Source organism: Mytilus galloprovincialis, chromosome 5, assembly GCF_965363235.1.
Source record: "Mytilus galloprovincialis chromosome 5, xbMytGall1.hap1.1, whole genome shotgun sequence".
NCBI classification, from domain to species: Eukaryota; Metazoa; Mollusca; class Bivalvia; order Mytilida; family Mytilidae; genus Mytilus; species Mytilus galloprovincialis.
The window spans coordinates 84532769-84557518 of NC_134842.1; the positions used below are offsets into that span (position 1 = coordinate 84532769).

General features: G+C 31.1%; 2 protein-coding genes across 2 annotated transcripts; both read left to right on the top strand.

Moving 5' to 3' along the window:
• Positions 1-595: 595 nt before the first annotated feature.
• Positions 596-9438, top strand: LOC143076566 (uncharacterized). Its single transcript, XM_076252391.1, has 7 exons — positions 596-650; positions 1135-1419; positions 2792-3094; positions 4302-4550; positions 5128-5238; positions 6809-6848; positions 7623-9438. The coding sequence occupies exons 1-7, from the start codon at positions 611-613 to the stop codon at positions 8008-8010; spliced, it is 1416 nt and encodes a 471-aa protein (XP_076108506.1). The 5' UTR covers positions 596-610; the 3' UTR covers positions 8011-9438.
• A 7319-nt stretch (positions 9439-16757) lies between these two features.
• Positions 16758-22172, top strand: LOC143074783 (uncharacterized). The gene is made up of 6 exons (XM_076250060.1): positions 16758-16991; positions 18028-18114; positions 19380-19399; positions 19794-19956; positions 21151-21230; positions 21869-22172. The coding sequence occupies exons 1-6, from the start codon at positions 16907-16909 to the stop codon at positions 22097-22099; spliced, it is 666 nt and encodes a 221-aa protein (XP_076106175.1). The 5' UTR covers positions 16758-16906; the 3' UTR covers positions 22100-22172.
• Positions 22173-24750: the final 2578 nt, after the last annotated feature.

Consider the following 24750-nt stretch of genomic DNA (forward strand, 5'->3'; position numbering starts at 1 on the left):
ACGAGGGCAAATACAGCTGATTGAGAATTTATAACAGGGCCAACACAGAAACAGCCATTTCATAATACGTTTATTAAATGATTTTAATTCTTCAAATAAACTTAGCAACTTATATAGAAGTCGAAGAAGATATTCATGTCTGAACTAGTTTTTTTTGTATTAACGATGTTTTTTTTGTAAACATTGTCAGATGTAATTTTTGATTTTTCGCCCAAGTACTTTATATTATGCCATTACACAAAGATTTTTTTTAATGATATTAAGTTCAAATATTTGAACATGATGGATATAAATGTATTTTATGCATAAAGATAAGTCCAAAGTTAACTGTTAAGTAAGCATAGGTGTAAGAAAATTCAAAACCAAAAGTGAACGTCCTGTATTAGCCCATGGGCCAAAACGACTTTTTTTCCTTATTTACTCCTGTATCGGTTCTGTCCGAAAAGCAATATAAACTCCTGAATAATATCCACAGAACAACGTCACCAGCTGTATTTTACATGCGCTTTAATACGTATTAGGGACGATTTGCTCATATCATTTAATGACTGTTTGTTAAAGTACAATTTTATTAAAAATTGAAAGAATTACATTTCAGTGTTGACCAGAAATGGATACAGTTTATGCATCTATGATATGCATTCTTTTCCGTAAGTTCGTTATTAGTTGTACAATAAGTCATTTCTGCAATTGTCAATAAGTTAAAAGCATTCATATTTTACATTTAATTACCTCAGAAACTTTCATCCTCAATACCTATATAAGGTTTAAATACAGCAAATTGTCTTCGATTAAGAACGATTGGTCATCAAGTATCAAAGAGCATCCTGGCGTGTCACGTGTGACACAAAACTGTATGAAAGCTTAGCTACAGTTAACATAGTTTGATAGTTGTCTTATTTGCAATCATACCTAATCTCTTTTTTACAAATTTGTAATCATATTCCTTGTAGATGTACATGTAATTATCTGCTTGGAAGCGTCATGAAAATATGCGCACCAAAAATATGTTTCAGGTTTCGTCACTGACGACGGTTTTCCTGAAAGCGAATCTTTGTATCAGTTATTTTTAATCGAAATGTAAACCAAAAATGTAACAGAATATGTTTGCATTTATAACATCATATATTGCAGGCTTATGGAAATGCGACACGCTCTTTTGGAAGAAATATACCACAGTCGAAATTGCTTGTCCGTTTATAGCAATCGGAAACGAATCTGTGACGTGGTCTTTTGAACAATCCACAACCATTTCTATAGGAAAGGTTGTCAATCCCAAGCTTAAGACAAAATATACAGTAACTGATACTAGGAATCTTCAGATTGTTAACTTTACTTACGCCGATGAAGGACGATACACGTGTCAAGGATTTATTGGTAAAAAAGTTCGTCAAGATACAGTCATTGTGGCAGTGTGCAGTAAGTAATTAAGAACTGTTTTTTGCTTTAAACAAAAATAATCAATCTGTATTTTTCTGTCTTTCTAGAATGCGATGTAACCTATAGGGGTAATTCTTAGTAAAAAGTAAAATCACAAAAATGCTGAAATCCATGGAAAATGCAATCGGAAAGTTCCTAATTACATGGCAAAATCAAATAACACATCACACGAATGGACAACAACTGTCATATTCCTGACTTGGTACAGGCATATTCAAATGTAGAAAACGGTGGATTGAACCTGATTTTATAGCGCTAAACCTTTCACTTGTACGACAGTCTCAATAATATCAACCTTTAAATGTCAAATCGTGTCCGAGTTCTAACAACTCGTGGGTATGAAAATCTACTTTTACCAAAGAATACGCTAGCCTTTAGCGTTCTTGTATTTAAGGCAAATTGACGATTTTCGTGTAGATTTATATATTTAATAACAAAAATAATGGCAGTAATGTGGAATACATGCCCCTTTAGAAGTAGCCTTATTCATTTATTTACATTGAATAAGATACCACATTGGTAAAATGCTACTGTCAGTGTGTATGATTATTAAAGTTTGTATATTTACGTATGTTTATGTAGAGTATTTTTGACGATTAGATATTTGTTTAAGTTCTTTGTCTTTTATATCGTATTAAATAAAGGCAACAGTAGTATACCGCTGTTCAAACCTCATAAAACCAGGGACAAAAAAAAATCGGAGTAACAAACTAAAACTGAGGGAAACGCATTAAATATAAGAGGAAAACAACGACACAACATTAAAATGTAACACACACAGAAACGGACTAAGCATTAGACAATATCCTATGAGAATAACAAATATAACATCAAAACCAAATTAATGAATTTGGGATAGATAAGTACCGTGACACGTCTTATAGTGATGTGAATTCACACTAAAAAATAAAAATGAAAACAAACGACACAAAGGAAACACAACGTTAAAATGTAACACACGCAGAAACGAACTATAATATAACAATGGCCATATTACTGACTGGGTACAGGACATTTTTAAAGGAAAAAATGGTGGGTTGAACTGGTTTTGTGGCATGCCAAACCTCCCTCTTTTATGGCCATGTGAAATATAACATTAAAATGACAACACAACATTACAGGACTACAATATAGATAAATAGGAGAACACAATTGACAAAGAAACACACGAATAATAGCTAACAAAAGGCAACAAGTTTAAAATTTCAATACGCCAGAAGTGCATTTTGTCCACACAAGACTTACCAGTGACGCCCAGAAACAAAAGTTTGAAAGCCGAAACAAGTACAAAGTTGAACAGCATCGAGGACCAAAAAATATTGAATTAATATCGGCATATGTTCTTCTTCAGACGTACCAAATAAAATAAGCAGCCTATCCTCTGTATTGGACGGAAGCAGCAGTGAAGGGAAACGACATCAAACAAATGTTTTATGTACTCATGATACTGTCGTAAAGAGTGGGTACATGAATAACGAAAATATCGGGAAATATTTACTTCACGCAACGTTTAAATTGCACATATCTCCTCAATGCAATTTTAATAATGACAGGGGGAAAGACAAAAAACCTAATATATGGAACTATACGTGCTTGACATTGAATGAAGACCAGTGTGTGACGTCCAACGAAACATTTCAAGTCACTGTAGAGAGTAAGTTGAATATCATATACTTTGCTTACATTGTATATGTTCAATGTATTTGTTAGCCTTTCCAGTGTTCATTTAAACTATATGACGTTTAAACAAACTGGTTATTACATATTTGAGTATATGCCTGTTCCAAGTCAAAAGTCTATAATAAAGTGGTTGTCGTTTGTTGTTGTGTTCCATATTTGTTTTTCGTTAATGTTTCGTTATATTTTTTTTACAGCTGACGTTGTGTTATTAGTTCATTAATGAAAGACGAAATGCCTGTGTAATTTGATCTCTTGTAAAGAGTTGTCTAATTGGCAATAATACCGCATCTTCCTTTTTATGTATATTTCTACTTAATAAACTCATCACGAATGCCACGAATGAACTCTTGTATTTGCACCAGACGCGCGTTTCTTCTACATAAAACCCACCAGTGACGTTCGAATAAAAAAACAACTAATAAGACTCTAAGAGGGAATCATAAATTATTTTTCTTCGTTGAATCACTATTGCGCGGCAATTTGTTTTCAAAATTGATTGTCTAATAAAAAAAGATGCTACAACACCTCTACAAACTAAAATGAAACATTTGTTGTTGTTACCTAAAAATTACGTTCATGTGTTTTCTAGCTAATGGGTAATCAAATAATGTGCTTTGCTAATAGACATATGCATTGATTAATTTGTCCTTGCTAAAAGTTATCAAAGGTACCAGGATTATAATCTAGTACGCCTGACTCGCGTTTTGTCTACATAAGTCTCATCAGTGACGCTCATATCCATATCAAAATATAAAAGCCAAACAAGTAAAAAGTTGAAGAGCATTGAGGATCCAAAATTCAAAAATGTTTTGCCAAATACGGCTAAGGTAATCTATGCCTGGGATAAGAAAATCCTTAGTGTTTCGAAAAATTCAAAGTTTTGTAAACAGGAAATTTGGAAAAATGACCACATTATTGATATTCATGTCAACACGGGAGTGTTGACTACTGAGCTGGTGATACCCTCGGGGACAAAAACGTCCACCAGCAGTGGCATCGAACCAGTGGTGTAAAAGTTATCAAAGGTACCAGGATTATAATTTAGTAACTTCCAGTAAGATATAAAGGACTTTTAAAAATGCATTAATAAGGTTTTCTCATTTTTACCATTATATCTTATTACTGTTTAATGTTTTAGCAACGAAGAAATTCAAAATTTCATTTTTCTTTTTTAACTTAAGGGATATCGAAGGAGGAGAGATCATTTACAGAGAAAAGTACAGGATTTTTGCAGAAACAAGTTGACGTCTACACTGGTGATTGTGTTTCATTCAACTCAAACTGCGATGAAAACATTAAAATTTATCTAACAAATGACGTGCATAAAGTTCTCTACTTGAACAACTTCCATAAGACAACCGCTGAAACACTTCTATGCCATATTTACAAAATTGATAATCTTGAAGAAATCACAACCGTGGACCATTCAGGTCAGTGTCTTTATCAATTATTTGGATATACATTTTGATTCGTTTGAAGAGCGATGCATGGGTAGCTTAAGATGTTTACATCGTCGATGTTGTCATTCTATTTTTATTTATATATTATTTCCATGAAGTTCTTAAAAGAGGGGCAAAATATATCAAAGGAACAGTCAAACTCATTAACAAAAAATAAACCGACAACGGCTTACCTAAAAGAGAAAAAAGATAAACAGACAACCAATTAATATAGCACACAAGACCCGACATAGAAAACTAAAGACCTAGCAGCACGAACTCTACCAAAAACATGTGGTTGATCTCAGGTATTCCGGAAGGGTAAGCAGATCCTGCTACAAAAGTGGCACCCTCCGTGTTACTCATGTTATTACAGACTCGGTATAATTTTTAATTCAAAAGATATGGCATTATTAGTAATGATAAAAAAATATTACCGGAGACTAAATGAATTGACTGTAAGCAACATAAAAAAATCTGTATTTAGTGCTCAAATAAAGTTTGAATCTTATAATTTGTTCAATGACATCAATTGAGAAAACAATAAATGTGGCTAATCGTATTTTAGACATAGGTTATAAGCAGTTGACGTATTCGTTTGGTGGAATAGCTGTTGTTCTTATTGTTCTTCTCATTTTTGCTGGGGCAGTTATTAAAACTATGGCATTGAAGATCAATCGTAAGTATTTGTATATTGTTTACATTTGTAGTAAATGTTGTTATCCGACTGTTTGATTAATTGATAGTGCTTCGCATCGTGTCATTACATCTGGTACATATTCCAATAGAAAGTTTTATCTTAACTTTAACCGACGTGTATCCGTTTGTTTCAGATTTCAAAATTTTCAATAAAGCTAGGGGAAAGGTCTGTATAAATGTTGTATAATTTTATCTCAGTTTTATAAGATTTGTATTTGATATACCGAGGCTAGAAGAGGCTAATATTTTTTTCAAACATATTGTGATTGTCAACGTTTATGTAGATTCAGATGTTAAAACTTATGTAAGTCAGAAAGGGCGACATAACTCTGTATTTGTCTTATTTCTGTGTTGGTTCTCTTTTTACTAGGAACCTTATATAAAAACGTGAAGCAAAACTGAAAATTTTGATATTTATGAAATTTTAATTTTGTGATAAGTATTTGAATTGTACCTTTGTATAGTCTATTTATTTTACATTATGCTTTAATCAACACTTTTTTGCCATTCCCTTTTTAATCGTTTAACATTTTGTTGGAATACATAAATATGCACAATTTGCCTTTTGCCTTGTATTATGTAAATAAGTTACTCAAATTTGTACAATGCATGTCTGAAAGTTGAATAATAAAATTGTATTTTGTTCAGAATTCGTAAACTTTACTTTCATCTACGAGTTTAATTAACTATTCAGCTGTCGTATACTGAATCCTTGTTATCCTTCATATTGTATTAAATGCTGGATTACTATAGAGCGATCTTTAGTTTTCAGTTCTTCATCCATTAGAAAAATTACAACAAAATCTGCCATCCTTAAATTGATTAACCAATGGCATTCTCAATTATGTTTCTTTTAACGTATTTCATTTACCAAATAAAATATCTTTTCTTAATACGAGCTCTACAAATGTAGTCGTATATTATAGTAATGTCTCTTCAAAATAGTATTGCATGGACATGTCTTAATATGTAGTTGAATACCGGGATAACTGGAGGTTTGGCAAGCCACAAAATCAGGTTCAACGCACGATTTTTTCATAATTTATCCTGTACCATGTAAGGAAAATGGTCATTGTGATATTATAGTTCGTTTCTGTGTGTTTCATTTTAATGTTGTGTTTCTGTTGTGTCGTATTCTTATATTTGATGCGTTTCCCTCAGTTTTCGTTTATAACACGGATTTGTTTTCTCAATCGATTTATGAATTTCGAACAGCGGTATACTACTGTTGCCTATATTCGAAACGGATTTAATTAGTTTGTTAGATTTAGCTAACTATAAAACTAGGTTAAATCTACCGTTTTCTACTTAATGAAATGATTGTACCAAGTTAGGAGTATGTAGGTTGTTTTCTATTCATTTGATGTTTTTGAGCTTTTAATTTTGCCATTTGATCAGGACCTTCTGTTGTGTATTTTCGTTGAGTTCGTTATTTTTCTTATTTCTAGTACATGTATTCAATATCTTTTGCAAATTTTAAAAGCTATAAAATTAAACACAGACATTGTAGAGAAATACATGTTGATTGAATAAATTATTTTTATTTCCAGGTATATCACGAACGGATGATTTACCAATGCCAATCAAGCGGTAAGAACATATCATTAGTTGTAGTTAAGTTAAATATATTTCTGCTATTCTAGTTCACCCATTACAGAGACCGATTGTTAACATTAAAATTTATATCTATCACCAAATAGTAAACCAATTGCAAGTGGAGAAGAAATTGCTAATCAATTAGGTAAAATTTACCATATAATATGATTTCTGCGGCTAATATTTAGTTTTTTGTTTATTCAGTTTTTCATATATCCCTTTTTGTCTTTGCACATAGTGTTGTTTGTCTTTCTTAAATTTGATAACGTTCTTGGTATCTTTTGTCTTTGCTATTTGTTACTAAAATAAGTACATATGCCTAGCAATTAATCAATGGGATGTTTTTTTAGTGCAAAAATCACTTCAAGTAAAACAAATACTTGCAGTAGATATTTAAAGAGTGTGCAGATACCTAATTGCATAACCTAAATGATTGATTTTAGATCTGTTCGTGCACATATCACGTGTCACCGGAACAATCTTCACCAGTAAGTAAAAGTTTGCAACTCCTCGAAAAAAATAAAATATAGCTGGCTGTCTAGAACTACTCAATACATATTTACAAATGAAGTTGTGTAAAGCGGTTAATATTACTTTGATTTTTTTCTTGTTCTGATAAAAGCTCAGGGTTGGTCGAGAGATATTTACCAATCTGCCATGCAATAAAGGACTTCCCGTTTTCAATTTTTCTTGCAGTGCTTTATTTATTTTACCTTTTTTGACATTAAATATCTTATTTATGACAGAAGTGTTTACTATTTTTTTTAGGAAACAGTCTATTGAAGATGAACACAAGCATGATGAAGATGTGGTACCTCATAATGTAGCCACAACAGATAGTGTAAACCTTCAATCGTTAGATTTAGGAAAGTGCAGCCCTGGTAGAAATAGTCCATCAAACCCTACCTTATATGGAAATACAAGCTCTTATTATCAATTTGACTTTTCTGGAAATAGCCATACCGAGGCAATCAACGAACAAAAGAATGAAAGTGTGAACAATACTGATAACTATTTTAACAACTGCTTTGAAAACGACATATATTCAGCCGGTGACATTTACGTGAATACAAATTTGATGAATGCATACGAACAACTGGAAGAAACTACCACGACTGATATTCAAACATATGAAGATTTTAGCTATGATTATTAGTTTATATTGCAATGAAATAAATTAATACGTTAGTTGAAATTGACAAAATGTCATATACGTGAAAGATCAAGAATGTTGAGAACAACGTTTTAAATATGATTAGGAAAGTGATTGTTTGTGTTTCTATCGGAATTGTTTTTGATTGTCGAGAAGATTTCATATAGCTCATAGTTCCCCTTAAAAAGAACTTACATGAATTCTTTTTTCCATCAATCTGTATGATTTTTTAGAAATTGGTTTGCTGATTATTCCTGTTTTCTTTTACAAAATTTAAAAAAAAACACAATTTTGATCTTTGTAGATACATTACTCGATAAAATGTTCAAACAAGTTTTGGTTCAGTTTTGATATTGTTGCCAAATTCATTGTAACGAATATTTTGCTTTGAAAAACACAACTTGGGTTCTCGTCATTATTATCTACAGATTCGTTAATCTACGTCAAGTATTGTAAGTCCTACATTATGTTTGTAGTATCAGATTTATATCGAATTCATAAATGATAATGCTATTACTAATACTGTTATTATATAAATCAGTGTTATTTTTTTCGAATAAATCTGAATACTCAGACCGAACAGCAATGGAATGATATAGAATGAAAGTTCTACAGTATGACATATAATACTAACTTGTTAAAATAATAAGTTTCAATTCAGTTATTTGATTTCTAAGTTCTTTATGTTGTTTTACACTTTTTCAATATGTGCATAACGTTATTAAAAAAAACCAACGTCTATATTAAATTATGTAAATTTCTATGTACAAATTTAGTGATTATTTTGTCGTAGAAGCTTTGACATACAGTATCTTTTAATGTACATAAATAATGGTATTGTATCACTTGTTATATTTGGGATATGGTGGTAGTGCATCAATTGGTCTATAGCATTTAATGTTTCAAAGGAATGATTATGTGCACAGTTATTCCTACATTGTCCAATATTTCGGTACGTTGACGTGAAATATTTCAAAACTATTATTTTGTTTGCTTATCATTCATATCAGCTTCATGTATGAAACAGATATTCCATAACCGTCAACAAACTCGTGATGAAGTCCGTATTATTTTTAAAGGGATAATTTCAACTTCACCATTTGAAACTCTTGGTTTAAATAGCTTCGAATTCCTCATGAGCAGCAGCTCTCTATCAAGGAATTCATAAAAGAAATACAACCCCATGAATATAGTGTCATTTGGAAGATATATACTCTATATGCGTTGCTATGTTAAAAATGGAAACTTCACAATTGGGAATCTGTTTTTCTATTTTTCAATCGACCCTAATTGTTTCTAAGTTTTTTAAGTTTCCAAGTTGTTTTATTTATTCATTTGATTGTATGTGATTGTATTTTGTATGTGTTAACCTCTTGTTTCACATGGCAATGTGACGGAGTGTTTTTAAAATAAAGCATATTGTATACACCTTATCGCTATTTGTCCGCCATTGCTGGATATCACACAGGTTCCCGTAAAATGTTGACGTCATAAAACAAAACAAAAACTGACGCCATAATGGTAAAGTGATTGGTGTTAATGTCAAAATTTCAAGCGGCCGAGTCAGCCGGGATTAGCAATAAGGTGTATATAAACTCATCATAGATACCAATATTGTATTGTCTGTTTCTCGAATTTAGTCAAGATACGAATCAGACTTAACTGTATCTGTTGTATCCTTTTTCTCAAGCTCGAATGAATAGATGCTTTGAACATAGTCCCCCAATTTTGAATTAATATACAATACAATGGCATGTGATATAACATCATCTACATAGTAAATGTCATTTACTCCATTAAAGAGTTCCGTAATCAATAATGTCCCATTATCTATTTATAGAAATAATTAAATCGCTAAAACAAATTTTCAGTCTTAAAATTATCTACAAGCTGTCTTATAAAATTTGTAAAGATATGTCGAGGCGTTAAGGGTCGACAAAAATTTGAAACTTGTGTGTGTCTAGCATTATTTCATCCTTATTAGTACATAGATATTCGTCGAGCAAAGCTACATAACTCATATATATTTGAAACGCTTTAAACTATGTTTTTACTACATATCATACAATGGTTGATATATCCAATATGAACACATAAAGCAAACATAATAAAGAATGTTTTTAATATGATATTTTAAATCTGTTTAAAACAAAATCATAACAATACCCCGGGGGATTTCACAGTTCGGAAAGACAGGCAACTCTATGCCAAAACACAAGATAAAACAAATACAGACCTTGCAGTTGAAATTTGAAGGGTCAGATGATAGCTGTGCAAGCCTACCTTAAATTTTAAAATACTTATATCTTTGTAGAGACAAATCCGAGTCGTTGTTCGACAATTAGGAGGAACTTATGAGATTTGTTTAATTTATTTTGAATATGATCGCATAATAAATGGACTCCTAAGTATTCTTCATATAGTATTATATATTGTATATTCACATTTTTTTAACATACTTAAAATTTTTAATGGATTTTTATTCGAATAATAACAATGTCATATAATTTAATTCGTTTAAGTATTGTGACAATGTATGTATTCGCTGTTGTTAGAAATTTAAAAAGATCAATAAAAAAATAAAAAAGTTTTTTCTTGATGACATGAATAATGTGAGTTTTCAGGAAGTTTGATAAACAATGTTTATGTTGGGGTCTTAAATAAGCCAACACATTACCATTGATCGCTTATTATAAAACTGGTTTTTATTACTAATAAATACACAAACAATTTATTACGGCAGGCTTACTTTCAGTCCTATCCGTTTAAGGAAAATATAGTATTGCCATCCCAAGAATGCACCCGTAATCTACGTAAAAGGTGTTGATTTGGTTGCATGTATTACGGCTGTTTTTTTGTATTTCCCTTTACAAGAATAATCTTGGTTGCAGAACAATTTTAATTGACTTATGTATCGTCAAAAATACGCATTGTATTTTGACAACTTGGTGCGAATATAAACATGATAAAAAACTCAAAATCCAAATTTCAATTTTTTGAAAGCCATATTTAACTTGGTTTATAAAACGTCGACATCCTTGAAATCTATTTATAGTCAATGATATGAACGACAGATTAAAACGATTTGAATAGAGGTAAAATCTTCCTAAAACAAGTTAATTAGTTACTTAAATCACTATTGTTTTTGGTAGAGTTCAATTGTTTACACAGTCAAGTATCAAGACAATAAGCTTGCAAACCTTATTATGTAACGCTTTTGTGTTGATCTCGTGTTGCTCCGTTCTTTGTTGTATTTTGTTCACTAAATTTTCGTTTTTTCGCCATGGCATTGATAATTTCTTTTTTGACTTATGAGTTTGATTATTCCTTTGGTATCTTTTGTCTCTATTATACCCTAACGATTAATCAGGTCTCATTTCTTTTGGAGTACATTTGATTCCCTTAATTGTTGTTTGTTTTATTTAGTTGTCTCATGTTCATTGATATAGGAAATTTTAACCCCTATAAACTATTGTCACCTACATTTAAAATGACAACGATTCAACTCTTATTTTCTGATATAGATTATATTGTAAGGTCAATGATTCTCAAACCAACTGAGTACAAATATCTTTTATAGACCGAATTTAGAATATGTCTCATAGTTAAATTGAGGAAATATTTAGATGATCGGAAATGTTTCGTACTTAATTAATTCAAAAATAATCATTGCCATTTCCTTTTGTCCTAATTCAAAATTTCACTATGAAACATTTCCTCATTATTAATACAAATTTATCACAGCATCACTAAATCCACTGACTTAAGGTAAGTTTTATATATCAAAACAAATAATGATCTTAAGCGAACAGTCACAAAAGGAAGACAAATTGTTCGCCGCGGAAAGTCATTGTCCTAAATCCAATAAAGGCAGGGGAAAATATGTCCATTACAAAATAAACAAATACCACATCTTCATACATCTTAATACGAACTGATAAACTTGCAAACAACATTTATATTAAAACTGTTAACGTTTGAGAAGGCCGGAGCATTTGTCTGGATATACCTTAATAAGTAACTATAATTATACCTGAAAGTAAAAATATAGTTAACGCCAAAACTATTTGTTAAACTATCAAAATCCTAGATAGATTTAAGCAGGGAAGTCTTTACAACTTGACAAAAGCATACTCTCAACTATATTAAACAACGGAACGAATGAATCACAACTGTTTTATTACTCTAGAAATAAAACATGGAACGTCAAAGTGTAGACAAAGTAAGGTCAACCTTGTCTGAATCGTTTCCGAGGTAGCTGGACGCATGAATTCTATATACTAGTTATTCATATTTTTTTTTTCACTGCAGTAATACGACCATTATTTTTTTAGCACCTGATGTCATCATTCTAATAATAATGCAGTTTGAACTTTTGATGTGTTTATTACTTCGTAAGTAAATCTAAATTTGTTATTGCATTGTTTATATGTTTGACATAATCTGTAGAATAGTGAAAATATTGTGTAAAGTTCTTGACATTCAATAGTTTTCAATAGTCCACTTCAAACCCCTTGTTGTATATTGAATCGTTACAAATGAGTATGGAAATCAGGATTATAGTTTCAATATACCTCCATTTTTAACATTTAGACTTAAAATAACTTAGTTGAAATTTAAATACTAATTTGGATAATATTCCGCCCCTGAATGGCAGTGGTAAGTCTGAGAAAAAGAGACACTGCCATTGCAAAAATAGATAAAAAAAATAAAATGACAAATAGACGAACAGCAGTCTTCAGAACATACAATGAAAAACTAATACATTTCATGTGAGGTTTCTACTGGAACAATTGCTTAGTCATAAAGAAATCTAATTCATTGTTAGGAATGCAAAACTGCAGAACATACAAGAGTATCATTTACCTTTTTTGGTTCTTCAATATTTCTAATTTATTTAAAATAAATAATGTCGAGTGTAAAATGAATTGCAAAAACAAATTACTATGGTATGGCGGACCATTATGATTTTTAATTTATCTTGATTTGTCTTTTCACAAGAGGGATTGCTAAAATTAAAGTTTCGAATAATTCAATTTTCAATCATTGCACAAAAAGCTTAAATATGAGTATACAGAAATGATCACCTCTACATTCATTCATGTGATGTGTTTTATCTTTTGATTTTGTCATTTGATTTCCGTTTTCAATTATCATTTTTTTCATCGAGAACTTAAATAAGTGAAAAGAGTTCCGTTTGTTTTGCAGTGCTTACTATATTACTGTACAGTCACGTCTGATGGGGATTATAAAATTAACTCTGGCCTAACTTTATCATTTCACATTAAAGAATCCTTGTATGGCCTCATTTAGGAGTCTGTAGTATGCATGTTGCAATACAAAGTTTAGTCTAGTTGCAGTCTACATATGTCTTTCTTATCCCTATAAACCTATTACCAAACAAACATGTTGAATATATAACAAAATTGTTCTCTTCCTGTTACATGACATAACTGCAATAGACTGTAATAAAAACAATCCTTCATGTGAAATAGAAAAATGAAGCTAATGTCACAGACTCTTCGGATTTTTTTGTCCATGTATGTATTAGAAAACACTGACGTAAATATAACATCAAATCATATACAAGAAAGTTTAGTAGTAGAATCTCATTTTCTGTCACATATATTATATTTTTAGATATAACAAACGGTAATATGACCTTTGTAAAAGAATACACCACAGCTGAAGTTATATGTCCTTTTAAACTCACTGAGAAGGATAACGTGTCATGGTATTATGACGAAAACAAGCCAATAGCTATAATGAATGTTATAAACCCTCAATTCAAATTCAAGTATAGTATAAATAGTTTACATAACGGAGAACTCAGCATAAATATTTACAATTTCACTGAAAGTGACGTAGGAAAGTATAGTTGTCAAGGAATAGTTGGTGGTGACCTTAAGGAGGGAACAGTAACGGTGTCAATATGCAGTAAGTAAAACTTTTTTGTATAAATTATATTGAAAATTATAGAAAAGGTTGCCATTCTATCAAATATTTTACAAATTATTTATATTCATTTATTTATAACAATTTAATGAGACAAGAACTCATTACTAAAATACTCAAACTACATCTAGAGATCAACATACCACTGTCTATGCTTGTAAACCTAATTTTGTAGATTTGACTTACACAAGTTATTTCATTCAAATTGTATTTCGTCAAACATAAAAATCAAAAAGAAATCAAATAAACAGCAACCCAACAAAAAAAATATCTGCGCATGTTTATGATCTGTCATGTTAAATATCTTAAATGTTATACTGATATGAAAACAAATAAATTATACTCTACTGTTTCGGGAAACGCGCGGGATTTTTTGTTAGCTTTTTTTTTAAACCCATAAGTTGCCTTGGGCTGACCTTTGCTCTTTCACTGGGTTGTTGTCAATTCATTTCCTGGTATAAATTCGTTTGCTTTTTCATCATGTAGTACTAACTACTGGTAACGTTATTAAAACTTCACGTTCAAAAATTAATCCACACCATATTATATTACAAGTTTACAAAATTATAAAAAGGGTGAACGATACCACAGGGACTGTCAAACTCAAAGATAAAAAATAAACTTGACTAAAAAAGAAAAAAGACAAATACACAAATAATAGTACACAAGACACAACATAAAGACTAAAGACTACGCACTTGTAATGCATTTGTTAAATGACTTACAAAAAAAAGAACATGTTGCTTTATAGCGTCGTTCAATAATTTTTATCAAAACCAATTAAAAACAACGATTATTTGAATTTCGTTTTGTTTTAGGGATGTCGGACACATTCTCTCAGTATCTTAACATTAATGTATGGAGACTTGATGTTCGACAAAGACACGCTTTGTGCTCAGACAGTCCTATCATATTCTCCAATAGATCTGATGTAAATGAATCATTCAACGAACTTTTCAAATTTAAATATGCCATTAAGCTCACAGGGATACTAGAGACGACCAAGTACAAACTCAGAGGACAAACATATACGTATATCTGTTCCACGGTAAATGAGGACCAGTGCATAATAAACGATTATTCTGCATTTTTTATAAAGGTTGAATGTAAGTGAATAGATTAGTTACGATTTGTCATGATTTCTCTTATACTCAGTACAACAATTGGAAATGTTACATCTTAACGTATTAATGTCGAATACAAATTATTTTGAACTAGTTTCAAATTTTGTGTGAAGTGTTTCCTTATATTTTATAGTGTAAAATCGATATAAATGAATTCTTATTTGTAACGATAGTTGTAATTGGACGTTGACAAATATTTTGAATGGTTAGATTCTTGGAACTACAAATAAAAAAGCCACCATTTTTCTGTCCGATTTTAGGTATGTTATTAAAAAAACAATAAACAAGAAGGTCACAGTTTGTACCACTAAATCTTGTTCTTGTCAATATTGAAACCATACGAAAAGTATAAATACGCATTGTGTTCATGTCTCACTCCGAGAGTATATCTATAATACTAAAATTACGAGGTCCAATTTGTCAGCCGTCATCGGGTAAAAACGACAAATCAAAGAATTCAACTCTATATATAGCTAATATAGGACAATGGTGTAGATTAAAAATTACACCACTCCAGACCCTTTTGTTTTCCACATAATTAATATTGCCAATAATTAACAAGTTCCGGGTCAAATCCGATACCGATACCAATAGTATATTCACCTGTTACCTATAAACTTATCTGTACGTTCCGCATTTGACAGGCCCACCACCAAACGGTGTATTTAGGATTTTGATATATACACGGGTCATAATCAAAGGGCTGACACTACTAAATTCAATCATTGTCAAATTGTTCCCTATTGTAGTTTTATTCAGCAATCAGCAATACTTTCAAATTAAGATAACTAATATAGGACAATGTTGTTGATTAAAAAATAATCCCTTCCTGGATAGCCAGGACCTTCTGTTTTCCAAATAATTAATATTACCAATAATTGATAAGTTCCGGGTCGACGGGTTCAAACAAAGATTTGAAAGCAGAGAAAACTGTGTATCTTATAATCGACATAACTTTATCAGATGACAATATCAAATTCTAAAACAAGGCTTAGATATATATACTTTAATTCAGTCACGGACCCGCGATATCCCGGGTGTGTACTTGTATAAATATATATATATATATACCGTAACATTGTAAACATACCAAAGACGATACAACAGTTTCGCAGACGTTTTCATTTATGAAATTTGAATGCAAAATTAATTACTGTAAACCAACTTAATTTCGCGAACGATTAATTTTCGCGATTTTCGCGAGTAGAAAAATAACGCGAAATTAAATCGTCGCAAAAATGTACAACTTCGATCTTTCTTTATCAAACTACAGCAAATAAATAAGAAAATCGCGAAATTAAATCGCCGTGAAATTGACTAGCTGGGGATACACGCGAAATAAAGTATCCGCGAAAATAATTTGGTTTACAGTATCTACTGGATTTATTTTTAATATCTGTCATTAGAATGGCTAATACTATATTGTGACGTAATCTTGATTTAACTATCACAAATATTAGTCAACTTAGCTCCGATACGTGTCGCTACGTGAACTTGTATAAAAATTATGCGACTGTAAAATATATGTATCTAAACCAAAACAGTATTCCCTTATTTGAATGTTTATTGGGAAAAAATTACAGTCAGCAGTCACATTATGATTGATCAAATTTATGCAAACCTGTTCTATTCGTATCACTTTAGTTGTATGATTTTTAGGGGTTTCAAGAGAGGAACAAAAGCACCGTAAACTGAACAACAATGATGTGTATATCTACACATGCACATGTAATTTGTCAAGTGAAGAGGAAAATTTCAGCAGCAACGATAGTATAGATATATATTATCTTAATAACACCATATTGTTAAATGATTTACAAATGACGAGCGACTGTACTTATCAGTGCTCATTAGGACAGAATAAAACAGAAAATCGGAGTACAATCGCCAGATTGCCAAAATGGGGTATGTCATTTTTCTGGTACACTAGTATGAACAATAATTAATTATCTAAAATGAATATTTACGTCTCATTACGAGAAAAATCAAATAAACGTTTCTTAAAATTGAGTTTTTAACTATCTGACGTGTACAAATTAATAGTTATTGTTGATATTCACCCCACATGTACCAAGATTTAGAATAGTCATATTGCTATACAAGAAATTATTATTGTTAATAAACAGAAGATAATACCGACAGAAGAAGTATACCTAACAACAAAATTATTTTCATTTACCTGAATATAAAAGTATTGCAAATGTTTGAATTTTTTTTGAATGTTTGATTTTTTTTCTGAAATTGTTTAGTATTTTACATCGGTATAATACTTTAACTTTTGTTTTGTTTGTTGAATTGTTTCTCGTTTCTCGTTTTTTTTTATAGAAAAGACCGTTGGTTCTACCGTTTGAATGGTTTTACACTAGTAATTTTGTGGGTCCCTTTATAAGTTGCTGTTATGATTGAGCCAATGCTCCATGTTGAAGCCGTTATTTGACCTATAATGGTTTACTATTATAAATTTTGACTTGGATGGAGATTTATCTCATTGGCACTCATATCACATCTTCATATATTTATCTAATTTTGACTAAGTGATCTGTAAAAATTCAAACATACATTATCACTACATTTCTGCCGGAAATGAACAGATATGCATGAAGTGTATTAGACACGTGGTTTTATAAGAAACATAAAACCGATCTAACATCTAAAACTGTTTACTGGAGACAGAGGTATGATGAGGTATATACGAATACACTATCAAATACTCTATTGACTTCTTCCCCTCTTTAAAATTTACAATGCTGAATTATTTTCTACATTCAATGATTTATCGTAAGCTGTCGCAATTAGCAGAAAGTAATTTTACAATCAGTATGTCTTACTGGAATGATAAAAAAAACATATTTATTAACTGTTCGAGAGCAACATGCAGCTACCAAATTATTATTATTGCTGCATACTTTATAATTAAGTGTTAGTTCTAAATTGATTACAGATCTCTTTCTAACTTATGGATTGAAGGTTGTCATGATTATTTGTGGAATTCCTTTATGCTTTGCTATTATCCGATGTGTCAAGAAAGGTTTGTATTATATCATTATATAACGTGTGTGTTACATTTTAATGTTGTGTCGTTGTTCTCCTCTTATATTTAATGCGTTTCCGTCAGTTTTAGTTTGTTACCCCGATTTTGTTTTTTTCTATCGATTTATGAGTGTCGAACAACGGTATACTACTGTTACCTTTATATAGCATGAATATTTCATTACAGTACTCTATATAGATTAGCGAACAGCCATCTTATGTTATTTCAAAATTAAATTTGATTTTAAAATGATATGTAACTTTCTTGATGCTACGAGCTTCGAAAATAAAGTGCCCAAGTAAATAAAAGAAAACCTTGACAGAAATCTTGTTTTCTTGATCTAACAAAAGGGTGTAATTGTAAGTATTGAATGCTTCTATTAGTAATTTTATAGGGTTGTAGCGTTGACCGTGGGCAATTTTTAGAATGAAACACTTCTTCAATTAATACAAAGGGTACTACAGTCAACGCTTTTTTATCCTGATGAATTTATAAGAAGAAGCATATAATTCTAATTAAAACTAAATGTGTATTTAAGTTAAAATCCAAATAACACTCCAAGTTAAAAACTATTTGAGAGGAATTTGAATAAAATTAAGAAATAATTATATCCTGCGATGATCTATGCTCATTTTAACATGGGTAGGCATTATATTTTTTAATATCTTAATACCGAGCGTTGGGGAGGTATTAAATGTTTACAAATATATTGCCTACCCATGTTAAAATGAGCATAGAGCATGGCAGGATAGAATTATTTCGATTCTAATAGGAGTATTTGAACTTTTTCACTTCGAAGCGGACCTATAGTAGACGCTCGGAATGTCGCCATTTTGATTTCATGAACCAAAAACGTTATAGAAAATCAGCAGTTTATCAATAAAAAAAGAACAGAAACATTTAAACTTACTTTTAGAATGTTTTTATTTAATTTCCTAGCGAGCAACACCAACAAAAATGTCCATTTTGATTTCTGGTGTTGTTTAAAATTCACCTGACGTTGCAATTTCAATTGTGACGTCAATCACGTGCAGCCCATGTTCTATTTGAATTAGAACATGGCTTTGTACCCAAAGCTAAAGAAGAACCTCATATTAGAATGATTCATATAGCTATTTATGCATGTTCTATGTCGGTTTAAAATAAATGAAGTTCGACCTTTTATACCATATTCAATAAATTGTCTGAGATATTTGGACTATAATGTTTTGTGACTTTGAGAATACCAAGATACCAATATACTATTTTTATTGGTTTTACAGTTATAATGGAGGCGAAAAGCGTGAGTACCATTTAAAATGATATGCACATATAGACAAAAGCTGTATACAGTTTATCATTTTATTGAAAAGTAAAGCTTTATATATTTCCAATGATTTGATCTCAAGCTAAATTTTATACCTACCAGCAAGCATGAATAGTTGAAAACAGCATATGATATAAGCTGAACATGCATACATATTCCATCAAAATCTAATTGATTATCACTATGTTAGATACACTATATTGATGTGATCCTTACTTGAATTACAATTTGGAAAAAGGAAAGGAAAGGCGATTTTGTCTTACCTACTCTTTGTTTACATGTTTTAACAATTTATGCGAATACTTGAATAATTAGTTTAAATAATCGATAATTCATATTAATACGATACAGGTCAGTATTTTTTTTGTAGAATGTTAACCAAGTCGGTGGGAGAATGCAAGAATCAGAACTCTCGCAGGAGGAAGGGTATTCTTCAATCGATAGGAGACGTAACATCCAGATAGGAAAAGTGTCATATACAGCTAATCGAGTATCAATGCCTAGTCATGAAGAGCGCAAATGTGTGACTTCGGGTAATCATGTGTTACTTTTCAACATATGCTAATATTTTAAGTACTTTTTTTAACCGATACATGATATCTTATTATTTGATAATTGTACTCTTAATATCTTTATCGAAAATTGAACTTGCGAACCGTATAATATGCATATGTTTGATTGCATGATGTTTGACGGCACTTTAAGCACTATTCAGGCTATTTCTCGGTAGTCAGTTTGTATTGGTGGATGACAATTAAGTGCCTAGATAGAAACACATACCTTTCGTAGAAACAATATAGGAATCTCTATGCTTACTTATGTTTCAAAAAAAAAAAAAAGACATTCAGACGAAATCATTTAAATCTAGTTTTAGCTTTATAATCCCTTTAGGTTGCATTTCTGTAAACATCCAAAATGCAATTTCCCATAGGAACTCCTTTTACGGCTGTGTCATTTGAGTCTTTTGTGGATAGTTGTCTCATTGGCAATCATATCACATCTTCTTTTTTTATAAAACTTTGTCACTTGTACTATTCTAAAGTTTTGAAAAAAAATATATCCGAGAATGGAACGTTCATATGCATTATTAGTTTTTTCAAAGGTCAAAATTTTGGGTTGTTCTGTATATTTTCAAAGTTTATATGCCCCGAACTTCTTAGAGTTTAAACTCGCACTAAAATTATCTACATTGACTTAAGGATTTCCACAGATCCTATATGACTGATATGCATATGCATATTTACTGGTAACATCCTTAAGTTATGTCTCTACGAGATCAAACCTAGAGATCATAAATGGGAACCAGTACGTAAACACAATTAATTATCGATGAATACAATATATCTCCCCAAAAGAGGCGTAGTTTGAGAAACAGATGTATATACAAAATACAACCTTTAAGATACTTAAAATTAACAATTTACTTAGTGAAGACCGTTCGAAGGCCTATGATTTCACGGAGGTAAGTGCTCGGAAAAAAATCGCATAAAATTTTGCACCATATCATTTTGAAAGGTATTACCATTTGATATTCAGTAAATGTACAAAACATAGTTTCAAAGATAGTTCATGTCTTCACATGTTTACTGAGTACAGATATTATGGCACTATCTCGCACGATACTCGAAGCGGAAACAACACAAAACGTGTCTAGAAATATACATTATATTTCAATAAAGAATTATGTAGTTACTTTAGATTTGATTTTATTATTTGCGATATTCCAGAGGTCACAACAAACGGCCAGCCGAAGAGGACAAAAAAGGTAAACGAGCAGGTAGCAACGAATTCAATAGAAGGAAAGAGGGTAAGATATTTACAAAAGATCCATAAATTTTATAGATTTGGTAGCTATATTTGTACGTATAGAACTAAAAATGTTTTCATGGCGTACATTCAAAACTAAACGTTTTAAACAGACGCTATATGTTTCAAATCACTGCGTCAAAGAAACATGTAAAATGTATTTTTAATTTTGATGAAACTGACAGATGCATGAGTGTTCCGTTTCTAGGCAGATACAAAATGAGACTTCTGATTCATACTTTAATTTGATTCATGTCATCGAATCAGTCCCCAAACAAAATTAACTAATAAGAATTTGCCCTTTTGATTTTAACGATATTTATCATAAAATAATAAACTAACGAAAAATAAGTGTACTAGTAGAGTTCAGCAGTTCTTGATCGTATCTTAGGTGAAGTCAATAAAACAAGTCTTTTTACATGAATATTTGAAATACACGTTACCTGCAGAGCACCCGATAGTTAATAGTAAACTGTGTGTGTTATATTTGCTTTTATTGAATGCATGTGGACTGTTGTCACCGCTGATCTCGTGACAAAGATTGATACAGATACATAACCATTGGTAAACTGTATTCCGCTTACTACAACGTTTAAACCTGTATAGCACAATGCTATATTATTTTTCAAAATATTGTAGAATCGAGAACCTACTGACCTTAACTATATAGAAGTTGAGTTCAGCTCGGAAACGGCAGGAAAGACTTTTTACATTCATGGGTCTGAAAATGACACCCCTTATGCCGATATAGACTTAACCATTAAGGCTGACCCTCTACCAGAGAGTGACTCGAGTGCCGACGAAGATCTGGATGGAGAAAATAACTTCATGACATTGGCTGATATTCAAAAACTGAGAGAAAACGTTTGAAAATTTGAATACATTATTGAAAATGATTGTATATAAATATTTTTTTTATAAATATGAATTTATAAACACTTCAGGATCAGTTTACTTATATTTTAAGAATATTTCTTTTTAATTTTATTAGATTTAGCCAATGACACGTTCATGTTCTTTTAAAATCCTTCTTTTATTTCACTTCATTTTATAATGGCGTTGTTATCATGTCTAGAATTATAGGTTTTCTAGAAAGTCAAAACGTCATGATTGAAACATAGTGAGGAGGGAGTTTTTTCAGTGTCCAGTGTATTGCGTTGGACAGTAGATGTTATCATAATTAGCTTAGAAATAATCGATTAACTTGTAAACTAATGCTTCTGCGCTTATTTTCAGTTAATCATAATTAATGCAAATGTTAACTCTGGTTGAATCTTGTTTAACTATCAAAATAATTGGCGCGGAAGATACCAGAGAGACAGTCAAACTCATAGATCGAAGATAAACGGACAATGCCATTATCAACTTTGCTCAACATTATTTGGCTATATTAAATTATCCGATCGAACATCGTATAAAGAGTACTGCAGAAACCATTAAACCTACTAAATATATTGACTTACGTCTCCATATGTTTTGCTGAGAACCGAATGAGACTTGTACCCAAATATGTACTAATACGACAAACATAAAGGGAGCCTCATGTGGTGCAGGTTATGTATACAGATCGGAGCACTTGAGATAAGCAATATTAAAATAGTACACATGGTGTTCAGTCTTTAATGTTCCCTTATGTGTTTTACAGCCTGGCGGTTTTCTTTTTTGTTGTTCATCGTCTTAAACATTACGCTGTAAGTTGTTTGTTTTAGAATATGAGTTCGAATATTCCTTTGGTATTGTTTGTCTCTCTTTAAGATGACATATTTGTCTGGTCAAACAAATTTGTTTCTTTAATTTGATTTTGAAAGATTGATACTAAAAGACTCGACTTATTCAAATATAAGGTATCTTGGCCTACAGCATTCATAAATTTCCTTATATTCTCGCTTATATGTTAATTATGTCCCAATGGTTAATAATTTTTTATGGTTTCTCTCGGTTAATAAAGTATGACTGCACCATTTATATAGCAATATACGGATTACATATCTGCGGTAGTAATATAATAGATCCCTTTTTAACGGTTTGTGTTTCTTCGTCATCAATTTTCAGAGTGTTTTTTCCTTTTGCTTGTATTGTCTTACATTCTTGACACTCTCCATTAACTGTCTGTTATAAACTATATTCATTTGAAAAGTACCTTCCTAAGCAGCTACGTACTATCATTTGGCAACCGTCGTCTATCATTGCTAGAACAAGAACATTAAAAAAGAGTAAATAACAATTATACCAAACTGTAAGGAAAACCCAAAACGGAAAGTCCTCCAGTAATGTTTATTTAAACATGTAAAAGTACCAGGCTTAAAATTTGACAGTTCAAACTATTAAGAAAGCCAAACATAAAAATAATTGAAGAGCATTGCATACCCAAATTTACAATCAGCTGTGCAATCAATGATTAAGGAAAACTATAATATTGAAAAATAAAAATATGGTGACCGTGAAATTTGGGTCATTACTCTAATTTTGCATTGAAATAAGGGAACCTGTGTTCTTAGTTTCAAGTTGGAGAATATTTCAGGGACTTAATTTTCGGCTCTCCCTTGACACCATTTGTGAGTATGGACTTGAGAAACGATGATAGTCCGTTGGAAGGAGTAAATAAATGACTGATCCTTGTTAGGAGAGGACATTATCTCTTGCACGCTAAAGACACCCTTATAGATATGGAAAAGAACAGATAAATGCAGCTACATTGAAGCACCTGCAAACGAAAAGTGGAAAGGAATTGCTAATCCACAATAAGTAAATATGTGCAAACCAATTTTCAAGTTAATTGGACTTCAACTTCATCAAAATCTGCCTTGGCCACAAACTTTAACCTGAAGCAGGATATAGATACGGACGAACTGACGAAAGCACGACCACATATCGATCAACATGATCCCCTACGTGGGGCACAAAAACAGACAACGATGTCAGTAAAGAAAATCAAAAAGACATGTTTACTGCAGACACTAAAAATAAAAAAAATCAAAGACAACTGTTTTCACTAGAGGTTTGACAGAGAAAAAATGTTAAGAAAAATTAACTCTACCTTCTTTTAATTACTTGTACGTCAAAACTTTCTGAAGACATTCTTTTAGAGTAAATGCCGTAAGAAATTTTTTTTTAACAATTTGTTTCTTATTTTCTCTGTTATCTTGATAATAATGATCCATATTTCAATATCTACAAATTAATTGTTATTCCTCAAATCGTTGATGAACTATTTTTAAAGGTCGGTGCTTCCTGCTGACAATTAGTAACAATCATTTTTTTGGCAGTTTTGTCTATAATTTAAACAATAACACATAAAAACTATGAAAGCAAAAATGACCATCAAAACGAGACAAATAAGTCGGTATAATTAAGTCTCCCAAACAATTTTGGAGACTTATTGTTTTTGCTAGGTTCTTCTTATTTTTATTATTCTTATTCTTCTTGTTCCTCTTCTTCCGCCACTTTAAAAATGAAATTGTCCTCAGCGTTTCTTCAAAACCGCTTGTCAGATTTACTTAGGGTTCATAATATGTTTGACT